A 25,174-nucleotide genomic window follows, 5' to 3' on the forward strand; every position below is an offset into this window, starting at 1 on the left:
TTTCTACTATAGATTTTCTACTGATAAGTCAAATGCAGGGCTAAGGAAAGAAGTCAGCCAAGCTGAATTTTCTTAAGATTCAAATTCTAGTTTCAGACTTGGAAAACATTTCTTTCCCTTAAGTAACATTTTCTAGAGGGAAGGACTAACGCTAATAGTTGATCCGTTGTGAACATGATGATATACCACTTAACCAAACTTCTGTGCACTCTGCCTGTTATACACAGAAGTGAAATGCTTATTTTCTTTTTAGTTAGCATTTAGTTTTTATTCCAAAATACCGCAGTAGTTCCAGTGGAACTATCTTACATCTTAAGGAGAGCATATTTAAGGATCACTTTGTATACAAGAACCTAACAGCCTTATTCTGTGAGACCTCAAAACTATTAAATCTGAAATGGAGTATTTGCCTGACTCATTTTTGCCTTGTGAAGAAACTCAGTTCAGTATTAAATTATTAACTGATTTTATTTTAAGTAGTTCTAAGATAGTTTATGCCACTAAGCATTATAATTGAAATGGAGACAGTGGTTTTTAAGGAAGAGTGGACATAAACCTTGAACATTATATATTGTTAGACCTGGAAGAGATTTTTGGGATCATCTGTTATGGGGCGCCTGGGTGGCACAGCGGTTAAGCGTCTGCCTTCGGCTCAGGGCGTGATTCCGGCATTATGGGATCAAGTCCCACATCAGGCTCCTCTGCTGTGAGCCTGCTTCTTCCTCTCCCACTCCCCCTGCTTGTGTTCCCTCTCTCGCTGTCTGTCTCTGTCTCTGTCAAATGAATAAATAAAATCTAAAAAAAAAAAAAATAAGAAATCCTCTTATTTCGTAGATGGGGAAACTGAGTGGTTACTTAACTTGCTCCAGCTTTTATTTCTAGGCCTTAGAAGAATCAGGACTTTAACTCAGGTCATTCATTTCCAGTCACATGCTCTTCCTCCTGTACTGCACTGCTTGTTTGATAGCATTTATTTATTGAGAGAGAGCAGGGAGCAGAATGAGGAGAGGGAGAGAGAAACTTAAACAGACTCCGTGCTGAGCGCAGAGCCGAACACAGGGACTTGATCTCACAACTCTTGAGATCATGACCTGAGCCAAAACCGACAGTGGATGCTTAAATGTGCCACTCAGGTGCCCCTATTTGATGGCATTTTAAAATAAAAACAAAGTATTTTGCAACTAGTCAAAAGTTAAACAAAAGTATAGTATGATCTGAAGAGAAAATATTTAAAATTATAATTTCATTTAAATAAAATGTGTATGACTTCATTTACTATTTTTTTGTTTGTTTGTTTAGGTGAAAAGAGATTTGAATGCCCAGAATGTTCCAAAAGGTTTATGCGGAGTGATCATCTCTCCAAACATGTCAAAACGCACCAGAATAAGAAAGGTGGTGGGACAGCTCTTGCCATTGTTACCTCGGGAGAACTGGACTCATCTGTTACAGAGGTGCTTGGCTCCCCAAGAATTGTCACAGTTGCAGCCATTTCTCAAGATTCAAACCCAGCAACTCCCAATGTTTCAACCAACATGGAAGAATTCTGAAAAGTTATTTATAACAGAGACCTCTAGTGCTGCACTTAAGTTTACACACCTTTGAAAATCTGGAAATGGGCTGGTCAAGTGGATTGCAGAGTAGGAAATCATGTTTTCATTCTTGGCTTCTTTAAGTATTCCAAGATTTTGGGTCAACACGTGAAGTGTTGAATTTTTAAAAATACTAAAAGCAAACTGATGTACTGGAAACAGAAAAGTATTTCCTCCATACTATAAGTTGTAGTTATTTGGGTATAGATCACATAATCCTTAAACTGAATCTTCCCCCTCCTTAACATCATGTGTTAACATGTTTAAAAAGACAGACCTCAGTAGTTTGCAGGCTGGACCTTAATTGGACTTGGTTTTTTTTTTTTGGAAGTGCTTTGTTACAAATTCAGTCAGTAATAATTTTATGTAGGGTTGGTTTTTTTGTTTTTTTTTTTCCTATAGCACAGAAAACAGATAATTAACTGATGATAGGGATAATACTTTATTTCCTTAGCTTGTTTTTGGAAAATCAACTGAAAATAGTTTTGGCCGTCTTTTCTAAATGTTAGAAATTCTTCAAAAGTTGAATTAGGTAAGTTCCAAAAAAGTAATCTGAGATGCAGCTCAGATCTTTACCACCACTACATTATAGTAGTGTGTGTGCAGACAATCAGGGAAGTCCAATTACTGTCTCCACTTGGAGACACAAGAGGAACTTAGAACTAAACTTTAGGTTAAAGTGTAGATTGAAACCTTAGGAAAACACTGGGGTGGGGAGGGTGGTTAAAACAAAACTCATAATAGCTTCAGAAAAATAAAATGAGGCAACTTAACATGTAAGGTTTTGAAGTTAGGATTGATTATATTCCTAACCCTAGGTTGAACCACAAAATTCATTTTAAATGTTTATATTGGAAATATTTGCATAGAGTATAAATCATTCTGTAGTTTCATATTCTGTAAATATGAGTTATGTTGACAATGTGCAGAATTCTTTATGCTTTGACTTGGTAGCCAAAGAAGGAATTATCACACCTTTTTTTTAAGGCCAGCAGAAAATTATCTTTTAACTACATTACAATTTCCGTTTTCCTCTCTACTAAAATTTAGCCAATCTCATTTATTTCTAGAACTGTGTTAGAAGGCTGGTTATGAATTTATAACATAGAAGTGTCTTTATGTTATGCCGATAACTAAATTTTCCCTAAGAAGACAGCCTAACAAATATATAACAATGTGATATTATGAAGCAAGTTATTTTTTAAAAATCAGAATAGTGTTCAAATAAATGACTAAAGGAAAAAATTGTATTTTATTGTTTATGCAAGGATCTTATAGGAAAGATGGCCAAAAGTCTTGTGAAAAAAATTTGGATTATACCGATAGCTTAAGTATTAGTAAGATATCTCTTACTTTGAAAATGTATTTACATGGAAGCATAATGGAATTGGAATTGACCATTTGAAAACTAAAATCTTTAACTGCCTGGTTTATTAATATTATTAATTTGGGGACCGTTTGAATAAAGGTACGTGTTTTCTTGTGCATTCTCTATTATTTCAGGAGAAGTACTACTCATGAGAATTCTCTTCCAAAATTGTGATGTTTCTTGTATTTTTGATGAAGGAGAAATACTGTAATGATCACTGTTTACACTATGTACACTTTAGGCCAGCCCTTTGTAGCGTTATATAAAACTGAAGGTCTTTTGTGCTTTCAGTTTGTATAAAAAAGCTTTGAGATTAAAGGAAAAAAATTTTTACACTGTGGTTATAAATTTCAAGTTTCTTAAAGCTTTTGTAGACTTGTAACAAAGTCTTTAAATTTTAGTTGGATTTTGTAAATTGTTTTGTATATTTTATTTAATGTACTCTTAACAACTGATGTATCTGGCTTTAAAACATCAGAATCAGTTTGTTGTTTTGTTTGGTACAGAGGAGCATTTGGTAGTGTTAATTTTAATTTTATTATATAGGAGCTGAAACATCAAATATATATTTTATCTATCATTATGCTACACAATCAGTGCTATAAATTTTTTTATGCAAAGAAACTTTCCTAATGTTTGAATCATGTTTCCTCAAAGTGACACTTTCTGTTGTTGTTAATACCAAGTATGAGCTCTCTGCACCATTATTCCGTGAACCAGTTTTAATGCATACCTCTGTATGCTCATCAAAAATGGAAGTTATTTTTTAATCAATAATGAGGCCTATTATAAATTTAACAAACTGAATCTGGATAGCTTTATAGCATCTAAAATATATTAATTTGTGTTAGCAGGTGCACATTTCACCACTGAAATTAGAAATATTTTGACAGTCTGTTCTGCATACCATTCTGAATCCACTTTTCTGTCTTATAAGAATCGTAAATTTCAATGTCCTTTATTTGACTCAGTGGGATATAGCTGTTATAAGTAATAGGGCACAGATGTGCAGTAGAGTCATATTTAATGGCATTTCACTGTTCATTCCCTTTGCCACCGTTGCAAAACTTTTCTTTATTGTAATTATCAGTGCAAAGCTATGTATTTATCATGGTAGAACTCCAGTGTTAGAATAGTTTTTTCTTACAGTATACTTTCTTTGGTTAGGTTTGTGTATGTGTTGCTGATTACATTAGAACTTGATGTTAAGTCATTATTTATCACACTCTCATGAGAGCAGTAATAAAAGTGTGTAATCTAGGAGAAAAAGTTAATTTGTCAAACTTAGATAAGCATGATGTTTAGGTCCTATTTTTCAATTTTATAACTGTTTTATTGCAACAATATTTGTATTTAAGTCTTCATTTTAATGCCTTGTGGTGTTTTTTTATGCATGTCACTAAGTTGTCATCCCACATAAATTGATGTGCAGCATAGGGTATTAAATCTACATAATGATTTTAAAACAGAAATAGTTGATGGTAAAATGTAAATGTTTTACAAAAATTCCTTATAAAAAGTTTTGTAGTAACATTTCACTTGTAAATTTTTTTTGTAAAAAAAAAAAGAAAATGAAAAAAAAAAGATGAATCCAGAAAAAACCTGTTTCCCATATCCTAGAATTTAGACAATTATTCTGCCAGCAAAGCCTCTGGGGCTGTAATTGACATTTTTACAGTGCTGATTTGTATAAAATTTGTTTTTTGTGGATTTGGAAATAAAATCATGTACAAGTTGTTGCCTGCAATAACAATTGCAAGTAACTATTAAAAATTCCCTTGAGTTTAACATGTTTCTTCATTTAATTATGTATACTATAAAGCAGCAATAAATTATTTGAAGCGTCAACCTTCTTATCACAATAAACACTAGGAAGTAAATGCTTCTCACTAGAAAACGCATTGGCAACTCTTCATAATTCCTGGTGTTAAGATCTGGTCACCATTTCTCTGAACATACTGCCAAAGAACACCAATGCAGATTTCATGTTAATTTGTAGCCATTGCTGTAGACATTTATGGAAATTAAAATTTGATTTAGGGACATTTTTAACTTAAATATTTTTAAGCAATAAATGTTAGGAAATTGTAGGAAGAGCTAAAAATGAAAACATAATTAAAATATTATTTAAACTCACAGAAACACTAAGAAGCAGAGTGTGCCACATAAATGCACAAAATCTGTAAGCAAAAGCTGTTGTCTTTTCCTCAGGGGAGAGCCCAGCAAATCTCATGAAGAACCTTCCTACCATAATGAATACGTTATTGTAGCAACTTCAGTTATCAGATTTCCAAGCCCAGGCCAGATTAGATGATACAGCCACGTGAGGGGCTGGAGTTGTTAGGCGGCAGGGGAAGTACACGGACTCACTGACAGAAGACTCCACAAGGAATTTTTTTTACATCTGTAGTAATCAGGAGCTAAATAATGTATGGGGAGATTGCCTTGTACTATAAAGCCCTAAGGTAAGGGTATGTTTATGTCACAACTTAGTGTAGTGTAATATGTGTTCATAACAATGACTGAATAGAGAATTAATGTATGCTATTCTGCCAAACACGACCAGTAAGAAATTTTTCAAAAAAATTTATCAAAACGAAAGATGATCAAATTACCAGAGAAATTCACATTTGGAAGCTTCAGGATGATACTACATAAAAGAGGTGATAATGAAATCAGAAAATTAAAATTTTATTGTGTTTTTTAAATTTCTAATATGATAGTACCAGTTTGATTCTTGAGACTTCTAGAATTTCAACCACGTAACTATGAACAAGACAATGAAAGAAAAGACCACGGAAGTAGTGCTTTTTACTTTCTCCTAGATTGTGGATGTGAAATCGTTGGGATAATAAGTGGGAAAGTTGAAGTGGTGCTAAGAGCAAGACTGTGCTATAATATGGTGTGGTTCCCAGTGCTGTTGGTGAGGACAACCTCAAGTCAGGGAAAAAGTATCATTTGTTTAGTACGTGTATTTAAAAGTTCAGGTGCTTAAAGGGTGCAGAGACAAGGTGTGTACAAGAAATGTGAAATAATTTATTCTTGAATACATCTGAATCATGGTAACTGTATTTATTGCCCAAGCAATATCTGTTTAATTACACGCAACCAATTTGTAATTGTGTAGCAGGATTTTTAAGGTATGTATTTTCATTCTTTTCAGATTTCCTAATTAGCATCTTCGGCTGTGTTCCTCCTAGTAGCAGGTGGCAATGAAATAATTTATTTTTGGATACCTGCAAGTAATCTCAAGTACAAATAGAAGGAGAGGGGAAGAGAGGAAAGAAGACAGATCTTGTAAACCCCTATTTTTGTCTAAGGTAATAGTTTGGATAATGCCTGGATATTTTCTCTTGGAACAGAAAATGTTCCAATTAATCAGGTTACTAGATTTTAGAATTTTAATGATAGTCCCAAGTTGTCATGTATTTAAAAAATATATATATGCTGCTTGTAATACTTTGACCCAGAAAAGCAATTTATGTATGTGTGTACATATAGTGCAACTGTTTACAATAAGGATTTGAATTAGTACATGTATTAGACCATACTGACATAAAAATCTGTTCTCTTTAAACAGAAAAGGTATTCTTATGATAAATCATGTATCACTGTTCTGCCCACAATTAAGTGCCAATACTGAAGACTTAAGGACATTGTACATTGCCTTGTGAATTCAACCAGGGAAATTGGGTGACAGTCAAGCAAGATTTTCACATAATGTTATATGTGAAATATTCTGTAAAAACAAAATACCATAATAAAAAATTAATACTCAGGGAAACAGCTGCGCTTCCCCCAATTAATAATACTCCCCTTGCATAGCTGGTACTGTTCAAAATTTTTGTTCAATGTAAACATAATCCATAGGGGTTTTTTTATTTCCTATATATTTTTTATTTATTTATTAGAGAGCGGGGTGGGGGGACAGTGGTGGGCAGAGGGAGAGGAAGAAAGAAACTTAAACAGACTTCACTGAGCCCCACTTGGGGCTCAGTCCCACAACTCTGAGGTCATGACCTGAGCCAAAACCAGGAGTCAGACACTTAACTGACTGTGCCACCCAGGTGCCCCGATGTTCCCTATATTTTAATAAAAAATACATATATATAGATAATGTACATGCTATGTGTAACATTGTAGATATATATGGTAACATTTGGGTTGGATTAAGAAGTTAAGACTTCAGGAATCCCTGGGTGGCACAGTGAAGTGTCGGCTGCCTTCAGCTCAAGTCATGGTCCCAAGGTCCTGGGATCAAGTCCTGCATTGGGCTCCTTGCTCAGTGGGGAGCCTGCTTCTCCCTCTGTCTGCCCTCTCTTTCTGACAACTTCTTAAAAAAGTTAAAACTTCTGTTTTTAAAGAGGCGTAAAGAAAAACCATAAGAAATTTCAGTTAGGCCTAAATGTACATGCATGGCCTAAAATGAATGCTATATGAAGATTTGTACCAGCAGTTTCCATGAAACTACCTTTTAATCTAGCCCCCATATTTCTGGACATTAATTTATTATAGGACTTAATAGCACAGGCTAATAGGTTAAATTTTGAGTCTCCAGTCATTGAACACGCATTGTCTCCTTTGTGCCAGGCACTAATGCCGGTGGCAGAGACCAAGAACGAGAAGCCCTATCGCTGCCCTCCTGGAGATCACACGTGTTACCGAGTGGTAAGGGCAAGGGAGGACAAGCAGCGTAAAGGTGATGAGTGCTACGGCTGCAGTTTTGACTAGGGGAGTCAGGAAAGCCTGCCTGAAGTGGAGCAAAACGGAGTAAAGAAGAGAGCCTTGCAAATCAGCGTCTGAGGAGAAGTTGGGGGAAGAGGACTCCAGCAGGAGGGAGGAGTCCTAAGATTGGACTGTGGCGAAAGCACGACAGTCCAGAGGGGCCAGGAGGCAGCAGGAGAGAGAGAAGACGCGGTAGTGCAGCAGCGTCCTGCGGGACCTGTAATCTGCCACCGGAGTGTCCAGGCTTGTTGGCAGTGAAGTGGGTTGATCTCCCTGGTCCTGGCAAAGCCCTGTGATCCAGAGAGCACCGACTGCTAACCAGAGGAGTGTGGGCTTCGCTCCTGGTTTGGCCGCTTGTTAGCCACACCGCCTTGGGCAAACGAGCCATTCTGCATCCTCTTTTCCTCCTTTGCACAATGGGGATAATACCTCACCGGTCTGTTAAAGGATCAAATAAGATAACTCTACCAAGCCCCTGATACAGTAGTGTTCAGTAGAAGTTATCGTTAATTATAAATTAATCCAAAAGGTGGGGGAAGGGACATGGAATATTGCTCAGTTGGACCAATGCTGAAAAGCTTTAGAAGTAGACAATAATACATTGAAAAGTTAATTCTCAATACCCCATAAAGGAAAGGGGAAAAAGTGGGAATTTCTTGATTGAGTTGTATATTTTTCTCAAACTATCTGCTTATGATCATGCTAGTTTGGGATGCTCTATATCAAAATTAGAGGATAGTCATGTTTTCCCAATGTAAACAAAGTAAAGTTTCAAGTCATTTTTCCTAATTTTAAGATTTATTTGTTTGAGATAAAAGAGGGAGCCGGGGGGGAGGGGCAGAGAGAGAGAGAAGCAGACTCCCCACTGAGTCTGCCGGGCTGGATCCCATGACCCTGAGACCATGACCTGAGCTGAAACTAAGAGTTGGGACACCCTTAGTTTTTTCCTAATTTTAAAAATGTTAATTCCAACTACAATTTGCCTACCTCCAAAGTGATAGCAGACAACCAAACAGAAGCAAACCAATTAGTGAAAAACAAAAACAGCTGCCCATGTATTCAATAACCTTTTTTGTGGACATGTATGGAAAATGTTCTATTTTTAAAATCATTCCCTATATTTATTAAATAGTCAAAATGAATCTGAGCTTACAGGGCAAAAGTACTTCTGTGTTTTCGGCTCCCTACCAAATTACAGCCACAAAAAAAATGTGCAATTTGTTGTCCAAAGGTTTTCTTATCCTAGACAACTACTTGATTCAGAAAAAGAGTAACGGGACGCTCTACATTTATGAGCTCCAAGCTGCTTTTACTTTGCTCTTCAGATTCTTTGTGGAGTAAGATAGGATATAAATAAATAAATTGTCCAAACTGGCCTAGTGTCCTGCCAGGCTCAGGGGCACCTCGGGCCAGTTCCTGCTCTCCACTTCCTCTGCCTTGTCCTCTTACTGTCTTACCTTGACTTCAGATCCTGTTCTTCATTCTGACTTGCCCCTTCCATTCCCAAGCTGACTTTTGGAGATGCTTTTTCTGATCAGCCAGTACTTTATTGAGCACCTTTTGTATGCCAGGTTCAGGCACAAGGGTTGCTATTCCTCTTTTCGTCACTAACCCTGTCTCCTTGGATCCTTACCTCAGCTGGATTTCTAGAGTACCTCAGGATCCTCTTGCCGTAATCCTAGGGACCTGCTGGCTAGCAATGGCAGAGATGGGAGTGTATTAAAATAGCCTGCATCAGGGAGGAGCCAAGGCTCAGATCATGTTGGGCCAAGTTAAGATGAACAGGTTTCAAGTCAGAGTCAGCCAAGAAATCAGACCCTGGAAGCAACGATCAGAAAAAAGCAAATTACAGGGGAGAGGAGGAAATTAAACGTAAGCAGTTGTCTCAGTCACCCATCTGTCTTTGAATCATGCATTTCTAGATGGTTCACTTGGCTCAAATCGTGTTATTTATTATCTTGCTATGAAATGTGGTTTAATAAATATTTTATTGATAGTAGTATTATTTTTGAGATGTGGGAGCCATAATAAAGGTTATATCTTCTGCTGGTAAAATCATTCCTAGCTTGTATAATTTTATGCTAGAATTAAATACATCAGTAATTCATGGTGCTGTGTGAAGGGCATCATGGCTTCCAAGAGTTTGGTCACCCTAACAACTTTGGAAAACACTGTTGAGGAAAATAATTTAAAGGCAATAAGCTAACTGGAAAAAAGATTCCAACTCAGTTCAGGAATACTGTAAATGATTATAGCTGTAACTTAACTGTTTGACATCTTTGAAGCCCTCTTTATATCAGCTTATTCTTCATCAAATTTATATATGTATATATGAAATATGTGTGTGTGTGCGCACGCGCATGTTTGGTGAAACATGTCTATTTCTAAATACAGTCAGAAGTCAGAAGTAAATTTATAAGTTACTGTGCTTTTGTATTAGAGTTGCTTCCTCTCACTTTCTATAATTATGTGGACAAAAAGATTGTGAGAAAAATAAGCCCTATTCTGATGATAATATATAACCTTATTTTAATCCTCATTTTTATGGAATAAATCATGACTAGAAATGGGTTTTGGGACCTATGGAAAAAGCCTCAGTTCCTCATATGTTTTCTTGTTGGTTTTGTTTTTCAGAACATTGGGGATGCCAATTTGTATTAAAAGTCTTTGTAAGTATGTCCACCAAGTCCTTTCATTTTACTTTTATTCTTGCATCAAATTGTAAACGTAGACTTTGACATAAAAAAAGGAAAAGGGGGCATCTGGTTGGCTCAGTCAGTGGAGTATGCAGCTCTGAATCTTACATTGTGGGTGCAAGCCCCACATTGGATACAGAGATTACTTAGGGATAAAAATCTATTAGAAGGGGGGATGGGCAAACCTACCTAAAGAATTTTATTAAATTGATCATTTTGCAGATATATAATATATTTTCTGTATTTTTAGGAGAAGTGTTACCTTGTTTATAAAATATTTTTAAAATATTTGTTTCCTTTTAAATATTATCCTTATTTTGAATCCATGATCTTGAAAAATTCTCTGAGGAATTACTGGCATGAGAAAAGAGCTGATAATCACCAAAGAATATATTCAAATAAAATATTCATCTTCAGTTTATACATTGCATTCTAATAGAAATGCTAGTTGGATTTATGATTTAAGTACTTATGTCTCTTACTTAGAAAAATATAAGATGTTTTTTAACTCTGGCTTTGTTCAGAATACTTCCAGAATAATTATAATCTGTAAAAACATGAAGTAACCCTCCTGCTTTAATTTTTTGTAGCTGAGCTATAACTTGACCTAAATTACAACCAGCTCGTGAATCCAGAGGACAGTGCTCTGTTCTCAGGAATCTACAACATCCAATCAAAATTCAGACATATTTAGATATCAAACTAAGAGTTACCCTGTTCCAAGTTCAGTGCATCCCTCTTAACCAAAAATATAAAAGTAATTATTGGTTCTCATTACCACAGATACAGGTTTGATAGTCAAAGTATTTATAACAGTCACAGCACAACATGCATCAGTCAGAAAGGATGCTAGACATACTAAGGTTCTGGGAGGAAGGTCCCAGAATCTGTCCTGTCCCTCCATCACCACACCCACTACCCAACCCCTTGGTGCCAGGTGGTACTCCTTCAGTTGCTGGATCCTGGGGAGGTCATGGGATGGTAGGACAGGGACCAGGAACCACAGTGCCTATATACTTCTTGGTATGGAATTATTTCAATATCTTAATAACCACTGTGACCATACCGCTGAATGTGAGCCCTGGACAGTGTGTTTATACTCTGAACTTTGAATATATGGATAGAAAACCCAGTTCCAAAATTATCCTTTTAATTGCTGAATTTATGAAAACGCTAAAGCAGTTACATAAGCATTCTACTAAGACACACAAAAATCAAAGAATGCAAGTGGAAAAGTCATTTCACTTAAGGTAAGACTGACTTAAAAACTTCCTGTAATATTTGTGTAAGGTAGAGTTTCTGGGGATTATGATGATTTAAATAATTTTAAAAGGCAAGTCAGAGAAAGGGTTCGTTACAGCAACAAAGGTGACGGCTTCCTTAACTTTTTTTTCACTAGTTTTTAAAAGCCTATTAACTATATATGTTGAATCTGAGACAATCAGTTATTTTATATATAGTAATTTATATATCGCAAAAAATCCCTGCCAGTAACACTACAACACAACCGTTAATATTACTTAGAAGTTTTATTTTACACTTATGAAAGAGCTCTTTTAGACTATTTAGGTATTTTCTCATATATCATTTCTGTACTTACTTTAAGAACCTCAGTGAGGGGCTCCTGCCTGGCTCTGTCTGTGGAGCATGTGACTCTTGTTCTTGGGGTTGTGAGTTCGAGCCCTACATTGGGTGTAGAAATTATTTAAAAAAATAAAATCTAAATGAAAGTTTCTTCATATCCAGTGACTCACTTTTCAGTCATGCTTGTGACCAGGAGTGCTAGTTTTAAAACTATGTCCATAAATTCTTTGTTACTCCTTCTTGCGATAAGTGAGCTTAATTTCCTCCCATTGAGTGTGAACTTGACTTTTTGACTTGCTTCTAATGAACAGAATAAAATGGATGTGACAGTGTGGGAATTCCAAGACTGGGACATAGAAAGTTACTGTGGCTTCCTTCTTAGTTCTTCCCTTGGATTATTCACTTCAGAGGATACCAGCTGCCATGTCGTACGGAGCCCTAGGGAGGGGCCCTCCACGGTAAGGAACTGGGACCTCTGATCAACTGCCACCTAAGTGAGCTTGAAGTGGATCTTCCAGACCAGTCAAGCATTCAGATGACTACTGCCCCCAACATCATCTTGACAATAACCTCATGAGAGACTCTGAGCCACAGCACCCAGCTAACCCCCTTTCAGATTCTTGACCAACAGGAACTGTGTAGAGCTAACGAGTGTTTGCTGTTTCAAGCTGCTACATTTGGGGAGTTGTTTTGCAGCAATAGATAACTAGTACACCAGGAGTCATGAATTTTCAACCAGTATCATTTTTGGTGGCATTAATAGCACTAATGATGCCGCATTTCATAAAAAAATGGTTCACTTTTATCTGCAGGAGTTTCTCTGCAAGCTTTGCTGCAGATGCATGGCAGGGCCACTAATAACAACAGACACGGTTCTCAGCAGTCCACAAATGTCAGACACAGCCCAATTTCAGAGACGTGAAAACACGAGCACCACACAATTGATGAAATACACTTTAAGCTATATTTGTGATTTCCCTTTCGCTCTCATCCACTCCCTTTCTTCTCGAAGATCTTGATCTTGCCAATAGCAGTTTTATTGACCATTTCAGGACAAAAGTACTGACAAAAGTGGGGGATTGCTGTATCTGCACCATTGTTTACATGGGAAACTAAGGGCTTGGGTGGCTGAGAAAGGGGCTGCTGGTATGAAATGAAAGAATGCTTTATGAACTCTAACCCGTCCCAGCTCAAGCAGGCCTTGGAGAGTCACAGAGGATGCCCTTTTTGTAAGCAGCAGGAATTGCTGGGAAAGTGGTAGGGGGTTTTTGGTGCTGGCAAAATTTGGGCATTAAAAGAGGGTATGATCATCCTTGGAGATTTGGGAATATTCTAGTTTTATGAGGAATTCTGTACCCTGGAACAATCACTACCAACCTATTAGGAATATAAATACGTATTTAGAGAGAAAAGCACACAATTGCTTACCGGTTCATAAAGAAATCTTAGCAACATTACAGTGGGTACATCAGCAATGTAAATATGAAAGGAAAAAGGAGATTTATCTCACCTAAGCACACTGCTCTCCTCCTTAAATCTCTCTCCACTAAATAGGATATCTTATATGAGAGGGCTTTGTAAACTGTTGAGCTAACCTTGAGCATGAGGCTTAATTACATACATGTCTGCTGCCTGCACGCTGGGAGGGGTCATTAAGCTTCATTTAATTCCCACCTGCGCCCTCAGCTGAGCACTTTCTCTGGGCTTTCTCCTTTTTTCTGATTTCAAGGAAAGGTTTAACAAACAGGAATAGAAATGATAACGTTTAATATGATTTAGAAGATGTTCGGAAATAATTGTGGAAATACCCCCTACAACTTCACTGCCTTTCATATTCTTTTGATGAATTTATTTAATCTCTAAATCTTCTTCCTCCTGTGGAACCAGTGCTCCTGATATAAAGCTGCTTTCTTGTTCTGATCACCTGTAATTTAATTAATCTTTTATACAGATTTTTTTTCTTCCTTCAAAGACTAATGTTTTCTCTGACTAAAATTTCTTAGGGAGTGGAAGTCCTTCCTGTGCTGGCATCTTTTCTGAAGGGCTTGTTTCAAGTGAACAAGTATTTGAACGATAGTATTGCTAGAAGGTCTGTGCTACATGCTGTGGGGGATAAAATAAATCCGTGGCCCAGTCCCTGATAGTTCCTGCCCTCAAAGGGCTTAGTTGCTAATAGGAAAAAAATAACCAGGCTCCACAGATAATCCTAGTGTCAAGTGGAGCACATGACCACTGGTACAGGAAGAGATTACACCAAATACTGGGTGAGGATTTCCTCTCCTGAGAGTCTTGTGGTTATTGTCGGCTTCCTCACTTGCTTTTGTCAGTCGTACAACTCAGAATTTTCTAAGTATTATGAAATTATTCTTTCTGTAAATCCTTTCGTTTTCTACTGTATTTCCGCCTTTAGCTCTTAAATTCAGGCTTATATTCTGGAAAGATGCCTGAAGTTGTTGTTTTTAATCAAACCCAACAGTGGTAAGAAAATATAACTAAACTACTGTTGTCGATCTGCTTTGAATGATCTTGACCTTACGAGTTTCCGTTCCTGTCTGATTTGCATATGTCTCCTCACTTGCGTTGTCACCCTTCTCTACGCCTATGTTACATATATTAGGGCTGAGACGGAAGCTCCCTGTTGTAGTTGTCTTACACCAACTTGCTTTAATGTCATGACATCTCTGAAAATCCAGATAAGAAAATTCCTCAAATTGCATGGTTTTTTCGGTTTTACCCTGTTTTTCTTTTTCTCCTTCCAGAATCTTAAGATGGCCTCAGTCAAGGGATTCTCTAAAAATAAATTTCCTTAAATGTTTAGCTACACTTAAAAAAAAAAAAAGGTGATGAAGTCTTTGTAATTCATGGGAAACTGTTAGTGTAAGGTGGTATTTCCCATGATGTTTCAGGTTATTAGTGGCTTCTGAGGAAAAAACACCTTCAATATGTCTCTTGATGAACTACCAAATGGATGCTTGTTTTTCCCCTTTTCCTGGTAAACAGAACCCAGATTTTGCTCAGGCTCCTCCTAGTGGCCATATCGGTAAGGGGAAGCTGGCGTTGGGTCTTAATGAGCTAAACTAGCTGAGGAGTTCTCATCTCCTAGAGAAGGGCAAGGTTTGGACATGGGCAGATGTAATTCTAGCTGATTTGATGTAAGGGGACATCTTCTGGGAGGCTTTGGAAAGTTTTCTCCACTCAAAAATGAAGATGTTCCCTTTTCTTCTCTTTGGACATTGTCACCTACATGGAGCGCTAACAAGCACGGTTGCCACCCAGCAGCTGCGATAGGAGAAATCACTGACCTACTGGAGATGACAGAAAAGAGAGATGAACAGCGTCTCATCCCTGAGTCACTGAATTAACCAACCCACGACTTCGCTACAATGAGACTTGTGTGAGGTAATAAATGTCCTTATTCTATGCCACTGTCATTTGGGGTTTGGGTTAACTGCAGTTAGAAGTGAAGCATCCTCCCTGACGTAGCCCTTGTGATGGGGTCGTTACATTATTTTTCATTTCCACTGTTAACTCTCCTCTACTCTTCTCCTTGGGGCACTCTTTTCTCCTTCATTTGTTGGGTATCCTCCTGCTCTCTTAAATACTCTGTTCATCACACTTGAAAGAAGTTGTGAAATTGGATCACTTACCCTCACAGAATAATTGTGTGATTGGAGCAAACAGGTTGAGGGGACTTCGGGCATTAGCAAACAGTAGAGGAGACCTTTTCAGGACGCTGAGAACAGTCACATACTATTACTTGTGAGGCTGGTCCTGAAGGCTAAGTCTGAATTCATCCTTGGATGTATTTAGGAGAAATCCTACTTTCCCAGAGGAGAAATTGAATATTCACCCACTCTAGGCAAGTTATTCACCTTTCTCCCTGTCAGAATCCATTGGTTCTGTTACCTTTTTATAGCCCCTTCGCCCCTCATTTCTCTCCTTACTCAGCTTAGGTCCCATAGGAAAATATTTTTTCCAGCTTTATTGACAGGTAACACTGTGCAAGTTTAAGGTATACAATGTCATGATTTGCTACATGTATATATTGTGAAATGATTACCACAACAAGGTTAGTTAATACCTCCATCATCTCACATAATAACCTTTTTTGTTGTTGTTTTAGGTGTGGTGAGAACACTTAAGATCCACTCTCTTAGCCACTTTCAGGATTACAATACAGTGTTGTTAACCATGCTCATTGTGCCAATCCTTAGAACTGATTCATCTTCTAAGTGGGGATTTATACCCTTTCACCACATCTCGTCATGTCTCCCAACCCCCAGCCCTGGTAATCACTGTTCTGCTCTCCATTTCTATGGGTTCGGCTGTTTTAGATTCTACGTTCAAGTGGTATTATACAGTATTTATCTTTCTTTGTCTGACTGATGTCACTCAGCATAATGCCCTCAAGGTCTATTCATGTTGTCTCAAAAGGCAGGATTTCCTTCTCTCTCTCTCTCTCTCTGTGTATTGAGATATCTATTTATCTGCCTACATATATATCTCAAAAAATTTTTTCCATTTATCCATAGATAGACATTCAGGTTGTTTCCATGTCTTGGCTACTAGGAATAATGCTTCAGTGCACATGGGGATGAATATATCTCTTCAAAATAATGAGACAGTGATTGCATTTCCTTCACATATATACCCAGAAGTAGGATTTCTGGATCATATGGGAGTTCTATTTTTAATTTTCTGAGGAATTTCCATACTGTTTTCCGTAGTGGCTACATCAGTTTACATTCCCACCAACAGTGCCCAAGGATTCTCTTTCCTGCACATTCTCCCCAATAATTGTTATCTTGTCTTTTTTTTACAATAGACTTTCTAAAGGTATAAGGTGATACTGCATTCGTAGTAAAATATTAATGACTAATTTCCATACACCCTCAACTCTCCTGCCCCAATTTCCCATCATCAAACTATCCTGGCAAAAACCAACCGATTAAGATTAAATCCAGCCAATTTAGCTTCAAAAACCATGCAGTTGAATATGGCTGAAGAAAAACACCCAGATTTATACCAGTTAAACTCAAGCGGGCTTTAGTGCTGCTCTGCAAACCTACTGTACTTCCACAGTTTATTCACTTTTCCAGTGATCTCAAACCTTGAACACCTCCTCCTCATTTGACACTCTTCAATAACGACTTTGCTCCTGCTTCATCAGAAGATAGGCACAATCAGAAGAGAACCTCTATAAATTCCCATCCCGGCATGTATCAAGCTACCTCTGCCTTTTCTTCTGCTTCTGTGGATAAAATCTCTGTGTTCCTATTTAAGGCAAACCCCTGTTTAAAGCTAGATTCCATCCTCTTCTTACCTGGTCAATGACAGCAAATTCCCTCCCTTTCTCTCCGGCATCAGCAACTTTTCCCTCTCTATTAAACCGTTCTCATCAGATAAAAATGCATTGATATATTTAGAAAACAATAAAACATCTAGAAAAAGAAAATTCTTCGTACACCTACTTCCTACTCCATTTCTTTGGTTCTCCTAAACAGAGTTTTCTGTGCTCACTGTCTCCAAATTTTCTTCTTCCATTCTCTTTTAAATTCATTCCAACCGGGTTTTTTACTTCACCACTCTTTTGAAAAACCTCTTTTCAAGGTCCTTAATGACCACTTTGTGTGACTAAGTCCCAACAGCTGATTCTCAGTCTTCACCTCGACCTCTCGGAAGCATTTTGTACAGTTGGCTACTCCCTTTTTCTGGAAACATTTTTTTTCTGTCTTGGCTCCTAGAACTCTGCTTTTCCTTGATTTTCCTCCTACATCGTTAGATTCTCCTTCTCAGTCTCCTTCTTAGTCCCAGGGTTTGGTCCTCAGATAACCCCAGGTGATCTCCTCTAGTCTCATAACTTTATTTACTTGTTTTTCAATGATTTATTTATTTATATGAGAGAGAAAGAGAGCACGGGAACGAATGGGGGGGAGAGATAGAGGGAGAGAATCTGAAGTAGACTGAGTGCCGAGCTTGGAGCCCTACCTGGGTCTTGATCCCACAACCCTGAGATCATGACCTAAGCCGAAACCAAGAGTTGGATGCTCAACTGACTGAGCCACCCAGGCGCCCCTGGTCTCATAACTTTAAATGTTATCTCTATGACAATGATTCTAAAGTTTATTTCTCTAGCTTCAGCTCTCCCCTGAACCTAGACTGTATATCCAACTGGCATTTCAATCTCCAGCTGGACATTTATTAGACATCTCACATTTAATATGTCCAAAGCCATTTTCCTGGTTTCCTTCCTCAAATGTGTTTTATCTCCAGGCTCCTTGATCTCAATGCATCTCAAATCCATCTCTTATCTTGTCAGAAAAAAAAAGAAAATTCTATTAATCCATAATTATTTCTTTTCATATATTCCACATCCAAACTTTCAACAAATCCTATTGGCTTCACTTTGATATTCAAAAATCTAACCACTTCTCATAACTTCTCACCACTCCCACTACTGTATATCACTGCCAATATCCCTCATCTAGGTTATTGCTATAATCCTTGGTTCTTTATTATATAGTCACAGCAAACAGCTAGAATCATCCTTTTATTTTTTTAGGAGATTTTATTTATTTATTCATCAGAGACAGAGAGAGGGAGGCAGAGGGAGAAGCAGGCTCCCCACTGAGCAAGGAGCTTGATGCAGGACTTGATCCCAGGACCCCAGGATCATAACCTGAGCCAATGGTGGACGCTTAGCTGACTGAGCCACCCAGGTACTCTAGAATCATCCTTCTCAATCCTTACTGAGATCATGTCACTCTTTTGCTTAAAGAACCCTAACTGACTCTCATCTGTACAAATTAGAATATAGGCTAAAATGCTTTTACAGAGACCCAAAATACAGGAAAAGGAAGGAAGGAAGGAAGGAAGGAAGGAAGGAAGGAAGGAAGGAAGAAAGAAAGAAAGAAAGAAAGAAAGAAAGAGAAAGAAAGAAAGAAAGAAAGAAAAAGAAAGAAAGAAGAAGGAAGGAAGGAAGGAAGGAAGGAAGGAAGGAAGGAAGGAAGGAAGGAAGAAAATAAATAAAGAAAAGGTTATTTCTGTTTATCCAAGCCATGAGGGAAGTTTGGAAGGGTGAGCAGGGCTGCTCCATCAATTGGTCCTGAAAGCCAGGGTTCGCCTGTCTTGTTCTGCCACCTTCCTATAGTGCAGGTCTGCTGAAAATGAATCCTCTTGGTTTTTGTTTATCGGAGAAAGTTTTTTATTTCTCCTTCATTTTAGAAAGATATTGTTGCCAGCTTTAGAATTCTGATTTCACTCTATTTCCTCCTGTTCTTTAACGATGTCACTCCACTATCTTATGGCTTGAAAATAAATCTGTTCTACTTCTTTCCTTTATACCACGTGTGTTTTTCCCCCCTCTGGTTGCCGCTAAGATTTTTCTTTTTATCTTTGGTTTAGAACAGTTTGAATAGGATATGCCTAGGTGTGTACATGGGATTTTGTTTGTTTCGTTTTGCTTTGTTTGGTATCTTTCCTGCCTGGTGTTCTCTGAGTTTCCTACCACTATGCTTGGTAGTGTTCATTAATTTTGAAAAGTAAGTCTCAGCCACGATTTAAAACATATTTATTTGGTCTCATTCTCTCCCTTTTTCTGAGATTCCAACTACATGTTTGAGACTGGTTGATAATCGCCCACAGCTTTTGGATGATCTGTCCTCTTTTTTTCGGGGGTGGGGTTAAAATTTATTTATTTATTTTAGAGAGACAGCTCGTGCGTGCATGAGAGTGGGAGGGGCAGAGGGAGAGAATCCTTAAGCAGACTCCTGTTGAGCACGGAGCCCAATGTGGGGCTTCATCCCAGGAGCCTGAGATCATGACCTGAGCCCAAATCAAGAGCTGGACGCTTAATTGACTAAGCCACCCAGGCACCAAGGTCTCCTTTTTATACTCTTTTCTCTTCGTGTTTCATTTTGGGTAACTTGGATTGACCTACCTTCAAGTTCACTGATTGTTTGCTCGGATGTGTGGAGTCTTCTGATGCACTTATAAGCATTCTTCATCTCTGTTATGGTGTGTGTGATTGACCTAGTTTGAGATTTATTGTTGCTATGGTTATGCTTAGGGCACCCCCAGCTTCAAATTCCTATAACATTAGTTTGTGTTTAAGGTGGAACTGATTTGCCAGAAAGTATTTTTCAATGTCTGCTTCACCTTTAGGTCTTTCTGCCATATTCTCTTCAATAGAAGAGTCACTAAATCCAGTCTTACCTTCAAGGAGAGAGGAATTATGCTACACCTTTTGGACAGAAGGGGTGTTGATGGATCACTTAATTGATTGTGGAGGGTAAAGAGAGGGTACTTATTTATTTACTTATTTCATTTATAAAAATCAAAATATAATTGACATATAACACTCTGTAAGTTTTAAGTGTACGATGTGTTGATATGCTACATTTATATATTATAGTATGATTTTCTTTTAGAGGAGGAGTGCTGGTGGAAACCACCACAGGAGAGAAGGGTCCAAGTGGGGTTTTGCTCCCCTTCCCCAGGCTGAACTGCAAAGGAACTTCTCTCAGGACTCTCACCAAACTTTTTTAGTAAGAATTTTGCCATGTCCATGGAAAAAAGCTGATGAGTGGGTGGGTACACATTCTCCTTGTATCTGTGGCCCCGAAAGTCTCTATAGTCTCTAAATAGACCACACACTATTAATAGTAATTTGTGAAATAAGCTAAGTGTTTTTTTTTTTTAAGATTTATTTATTTGAGAGAGAGAGAGAGTGCACACACATGTGCGTGACTGGAGGGAGGGACAGAGGGAGAGAATCTCAAGCAGACTCCCCACTGAGCATGGAGCCCAGCCTGGCGCTTGATCTTATGACCCATGAGATCATGACCTGAGCCTAAATCACAAGTTGGATGCTTAACTGATTGAGCCATCCTGGCACCCCAGCTAAGTGTTTTCTTACTTAACATTTTACTTAACCTCATCTATCTTATGTCTGTTTCTCTTTTTCACTATGCTGAAATTCCTGGTTTCCAAGGACACCAGCATAATCATTCATTTGCTTTTATACTTCATGCTGCCTAGATCTTTCCCCTCAGGAATAAGGAACTCATTGCCCCATCTGCTGGAAATATTGCCTGTGGAGGCATCATGCTGAGATTCCCCAGGAATTGCCCTCAGCCAGAGGATGCTGACTTGGCCAAGAATATACCTCCTCCCCTTGTGCAATATGGGGCTACAAAGGTGTGCCTCTCTTGCCTCAATTTGGGGCATCTCTAAAGGACCATCACAGTTTAAGAGCTCCCTGGGGGTGGGTAGCCCAGGTGGTTAAGCATCTGCCTTCAGCTCAAGTCATGATCTCAGGGTCCTGGGATAGAGCCCTATGTCTCCCTCTCCCTCTGCCCCTCCCCCACTTGTGTTCTGTCTTTCTCTCAAATAAATAAATAAAATCTTAAAAAAAAAAAGCTCCCCATGGGGCTGCCTGGGTGGCTCAGTTAGTAAAGCTTCTGACTCTTGAGTTTGGCTCAGGTCATGATCTTAGGCTCATGGGACTGAGCTGCACTTTGGGCTCTGCACTCAGCGGGGACTCTGCTTCTCTCCCTCTCTCTGACCCCCACTCCCTGCTCTCTTTCTCTCTCTTTCAAATAAATAAATAAATCTTAAAAAAAAAAAAGAAGAAGAAGAACTCCCCATGGGATCTATCCAAGCTTCTCTTGCAACTGCCTGACAATTCAGCTGCTCCCTCTGCCCAGTCCTGCTTCTTCTCTTCTCTTACAGGTATTTTTTTTTCCTGGGCACACTCCCTAATACATGATCTGTATGCAGATTCCGTAGAGTCTTAGAATCTTTTTATCTAAGAATCCAATCTATGACAGCTTTGTACTCACAATGCACAGTCATTTTTACAATAACATTACCCACACTATTACTAGCAACACACTTACTGAAAACAAGTTAAAATGATTAGTTTATATCATTTTTATTTTATTTTGTGCACTTCTTTTTGTTCTTAGGTCTTGTCTTTTTAGGGATACACTGTCTAATTACTATTTTAAAATCACTTAAAATAGTCCCTCTCTGTGTGGTTATGACAATAACTCAATAATCAGGTAAGTTCATTTGGTTCGTTGTGGTTTTTATTTTTAGAGGTTTAAGTTTAAACTTATTTTTTAATTATGTAAAATATTTACATGATTCATGTATATTTTCAGAAGTCCAGCTTCTATCCCTGTTTTTTCTACCCTTTCTCATGTGTAAACATTTAAAAAAAATTTTGGCTTATTCTCCCATTGTAGTAATTATATTTTCACATAAACAGGTACTGTGGGGGAGGGCAGGGGTACACCATCTCCACTTTCATAGATGAACTGTAGCAAAACATACACATTTTCCTCTCCCTTTCGTTTTTCACTTGAAAATACATCTTGGAGGGGCTCCTGGGTGGCACAGTTGGGTAAGCCTCCAGCTCTTGTTTTTGGCTCAGGTCGTGATCTCTGGGTTGTGAGATCAAGCCCTGAGTTGGGCTCCATGCTCAGTAGGGAGTCTGCTTGAGATTCTCTCTCTCCCTCTCCCTCAACCCCTCCCACTCATACTCTTTCGCTCTCTCTCTCAAATAAATAAATCTTAAAAAATTTATATGCCTTGGAAATCATTCCACTAAAACATATAGAGGTATCCTCATTCTTTTTGTAGCTGTACATTACTCCATTATTTGGATGTTCTGTAGTTTATTTAACCAGCCAACTATTCCTGGGCATTTAGGTAGCTTCTCGTCTTTTCTACTTAAAAATCTCGTGCTGTGATAACCAGCCTAGTGTATAGATCCCTAGAGGAAAGATTGCTGGGTCAAAGGGCAAATGCATAGGTAATTTTTCTAGAAATTGACTATTTCTCTGGGATTGTATCATTTTGAATTCCCAGCAGGGATGGGAGTACCTGTTTCCCTGCTCATACGAAGAATATGTCAATCTTAAAGCTAGTAATTAAAAAAGATAGTATTGTACCACAGTTTGAATTTGTATTTTTCTTTTGTGAGGCAGGTTGAGCATCTTTTCATATGCTTACGGATCATTTGTGTGAATGAATATGACTCAGCATACCGTGTTCATATACTAGCAAGCAAGCTGGAAAGACAAAAGAAATGGAGGGTTGGCAGATTCTTTTTAGGAACATGACACATGAGTCATACCTCAGAACTTTCACTTTCTATTAGTTACAAGAGAAACTAGGAAATGAAATTTCCAGTTGGGTGACCATAAGTTCCATTAAAACCTAGAATAGGATAAGTGTTCTATTACCTGAAGGAATAAAGGGTGAGTGGACAGTGGGGACAGTTAGCAGTTTCTATGATGCCATCTCATTTTAAGAAAAACCCAGCCATTACCATTGTCCTACATGATTTGGTCACATGTTTCTTCTTCTTCTCCTTCTCCTTTTAGAGAGGGAGCAGGGGCTGGAATAGAAGGGCAGGCGAGAGAATCTTAGTAAGCAGGCTCCATGCCTGATGTGGAGCCCGACATGGGACCAACCACAGCGCTCAGTCTCACAACCGTGGAATCATGACCTGAGCTGAAATCAAGAGTCTGACACCACCATCTGCACTACTCAGGCATCCCAACATGTTCTTTCTTTATCTTCATATCCTACTATTTTCCTTCTTACTGGTCTTGCTGTTTCTCTAAAAACCAAGCATCATCTCTATGGGTCTATTTGCTATTTCCTGTACCTGAAATAGTCTTCTCCCAGAATCCATGGCTCACTTCCTCACTTAAATTTCTGCCCCAAAGTGAGGCTTTCTTGAGCACTGATACTAATTAGCATTATCTTTCCCAACTCTTGACTCTCCTTTGCTTTTCTTCTTAGAACCTATCAACATCTGACATAATAAACATATTGCACCTTTGCTGGTTCCGTTTCTCATGTTTTGCACTCCCTAACTAATGATAATCTCTTTGTAATGCTTAAGTGTATCAGGCACTGACCTAAGTGCTCGTGCTTTCTATGTATTTCAACTGAGTTAACTCTCAGGACAACCCTCTCATTGACTATTGCCATGCTATTGCTGCATGACAATCCTACCACAATTATGACACTTAAAACAATTATCATTTATTGTTCCTGTATCTGTAGGTTACTGAGGGTAGATTGATTTAGCTCAAGTTGGGTCTAGGTTGGTTCCTTGTACCAGAGAGCTAGCTGGGGATGTTCTGCTCATGACAATGGCAGAGGTACAAGAGGGCAAGCCCCACCACACAAACGCATTTCAAGCCTTTGTGTCATGTCTGCTAACATCCCATTGACCAAAGCAAGTCATATGGCCAAATACAACTTGGAAGGAACAGAAAACCATACTCAATCATGAAGGTGGGGGAAGGGAACATTTACTGAAAAAGTCATCAAATCTGCCATTTTATTTTTCCTATTTTAGATAATGAAACTGAGGCCCCTAGAAGGTAAGTAGGTGGTCAAGGTCACATATCAGTACTGGTAGAAGTGAAGACACACCCAGTTGGTGTAGCTCTCATCTAGCGAATATAACTCTAGTTTATACCAGTGATGTGAGAAGAAGAACTTAGTCTGTTGTATTCTCAGCACCTAGAACAGTGTTTAGCACTTAGATAGCATTCAGTAAATATTTGTGGAGCAAATAAATGAACTCAGCACAGTACATAGCCCTTGACGGGTTGGTATTTAATAAATGTTAGCTATTAAGAAAAATTATTCAAAGCTTGGGAAAAAGGTAAAGAAAAGGCAGCCTGTCTTTTCAGTGTCACATTGGAACATCATTTAACCAAAAGATTACTTAATTATCTAGGGAAATGGACCTCTTTTGACTCATTTTTTTTTTAAGATTTATTTGTTTATTTGAGGGAGAGGGAGAGAGAATCTCAAGCAGACTCTGTGGACCCCAGTGGGGCTTGATCTCAGGACCCTGAGATCATTGACTCATTATTTACTACTGATTACAGATCTGAACTCTATGAAGTTACATTTTTATTTATAGATTTTTGTTTATTAAAGATTTGAATTATTTCTAAAATCATATTTTTTTTTTAAAAAGGCCCCAAAGAAAAGTTAATGTTACAGTGTTCTGAAAGACATTAAGGAGTATTGTATCTAACCTAGCAATCTATTCTAACAGTCTTCCTCCACAGACAAGAAATCTTTTTCTCTAATTCCTTGTTAAACAACCTCACCATTTTCTTTCCTCAATAATGAGTTGAATATATCTTTGACATGTCTTCATTCTATATTTT

General features: G+C 38.1%; 2 protein-coding genes across 2 annotated transcripts in view; both read left to right on the plus strand.

The window, feature by feature from the left end:
- The window catches only part of SP4 (Sp4 transcription factor), an 83,511-nt gene extending 78,780 nt beyond the window's left edge, over positions 1-4,731 (plus strand). The window contains exon 6 of the mRNA XM_034669015.1: positions 1,300-4,731. Coding sequence (XP_034524906.1) covers positions 1,300-1,547 — 248 coding nt within the window. The 3' untranslated portion in view covers positions 1,548-4,731. The remainder of the gene's footprint in view (positions 1-1,299) is intronic.
- Positions 4,732-4,860: 129 nt separating this feature from the next.
- DNAH11 (dynein axonemal heavy chain 11) overlaps positions 4,861-25,174 on the plus strand; it is a 323,435-nt gene continuing 303,121 nt past the window's right edge. The window contains exons 1-6 of the mRNA XM_034643547.1: positions 4,861-6,278; positions 7,549-7,626; positions 10,318-10,352; positions 12,275-12,421; positions 15,214-15,362; positions 24,346-24,370. The gene's annotated coding sequence lies outside the window, so the exon portion shown is untranslated. The remainder of the gene's footprint in view (positions 6,279-7,548; positions 7,627-10,317; positions 10,353-12,274; positions 12,422-15,213; positions 15,363-24,345; positions 24,371-25,174) is intronic.

Source organism: Ailuropoda melanoleuca, chromosome 1, assembly GCF_002007445.2.
Source record: "Ailuropoda melanoleuca isolate Jingjing chromosome 1, ASM200744v2, whole genome shotgun sequence".
Taxonomy (NCBI): domain Eukaryota; kingdom Metazoa; phylum Chordata; class Mammalia; order Carnivora; family Ursidae; genus Ailuropoda; species Ailuropoda melanoleuca.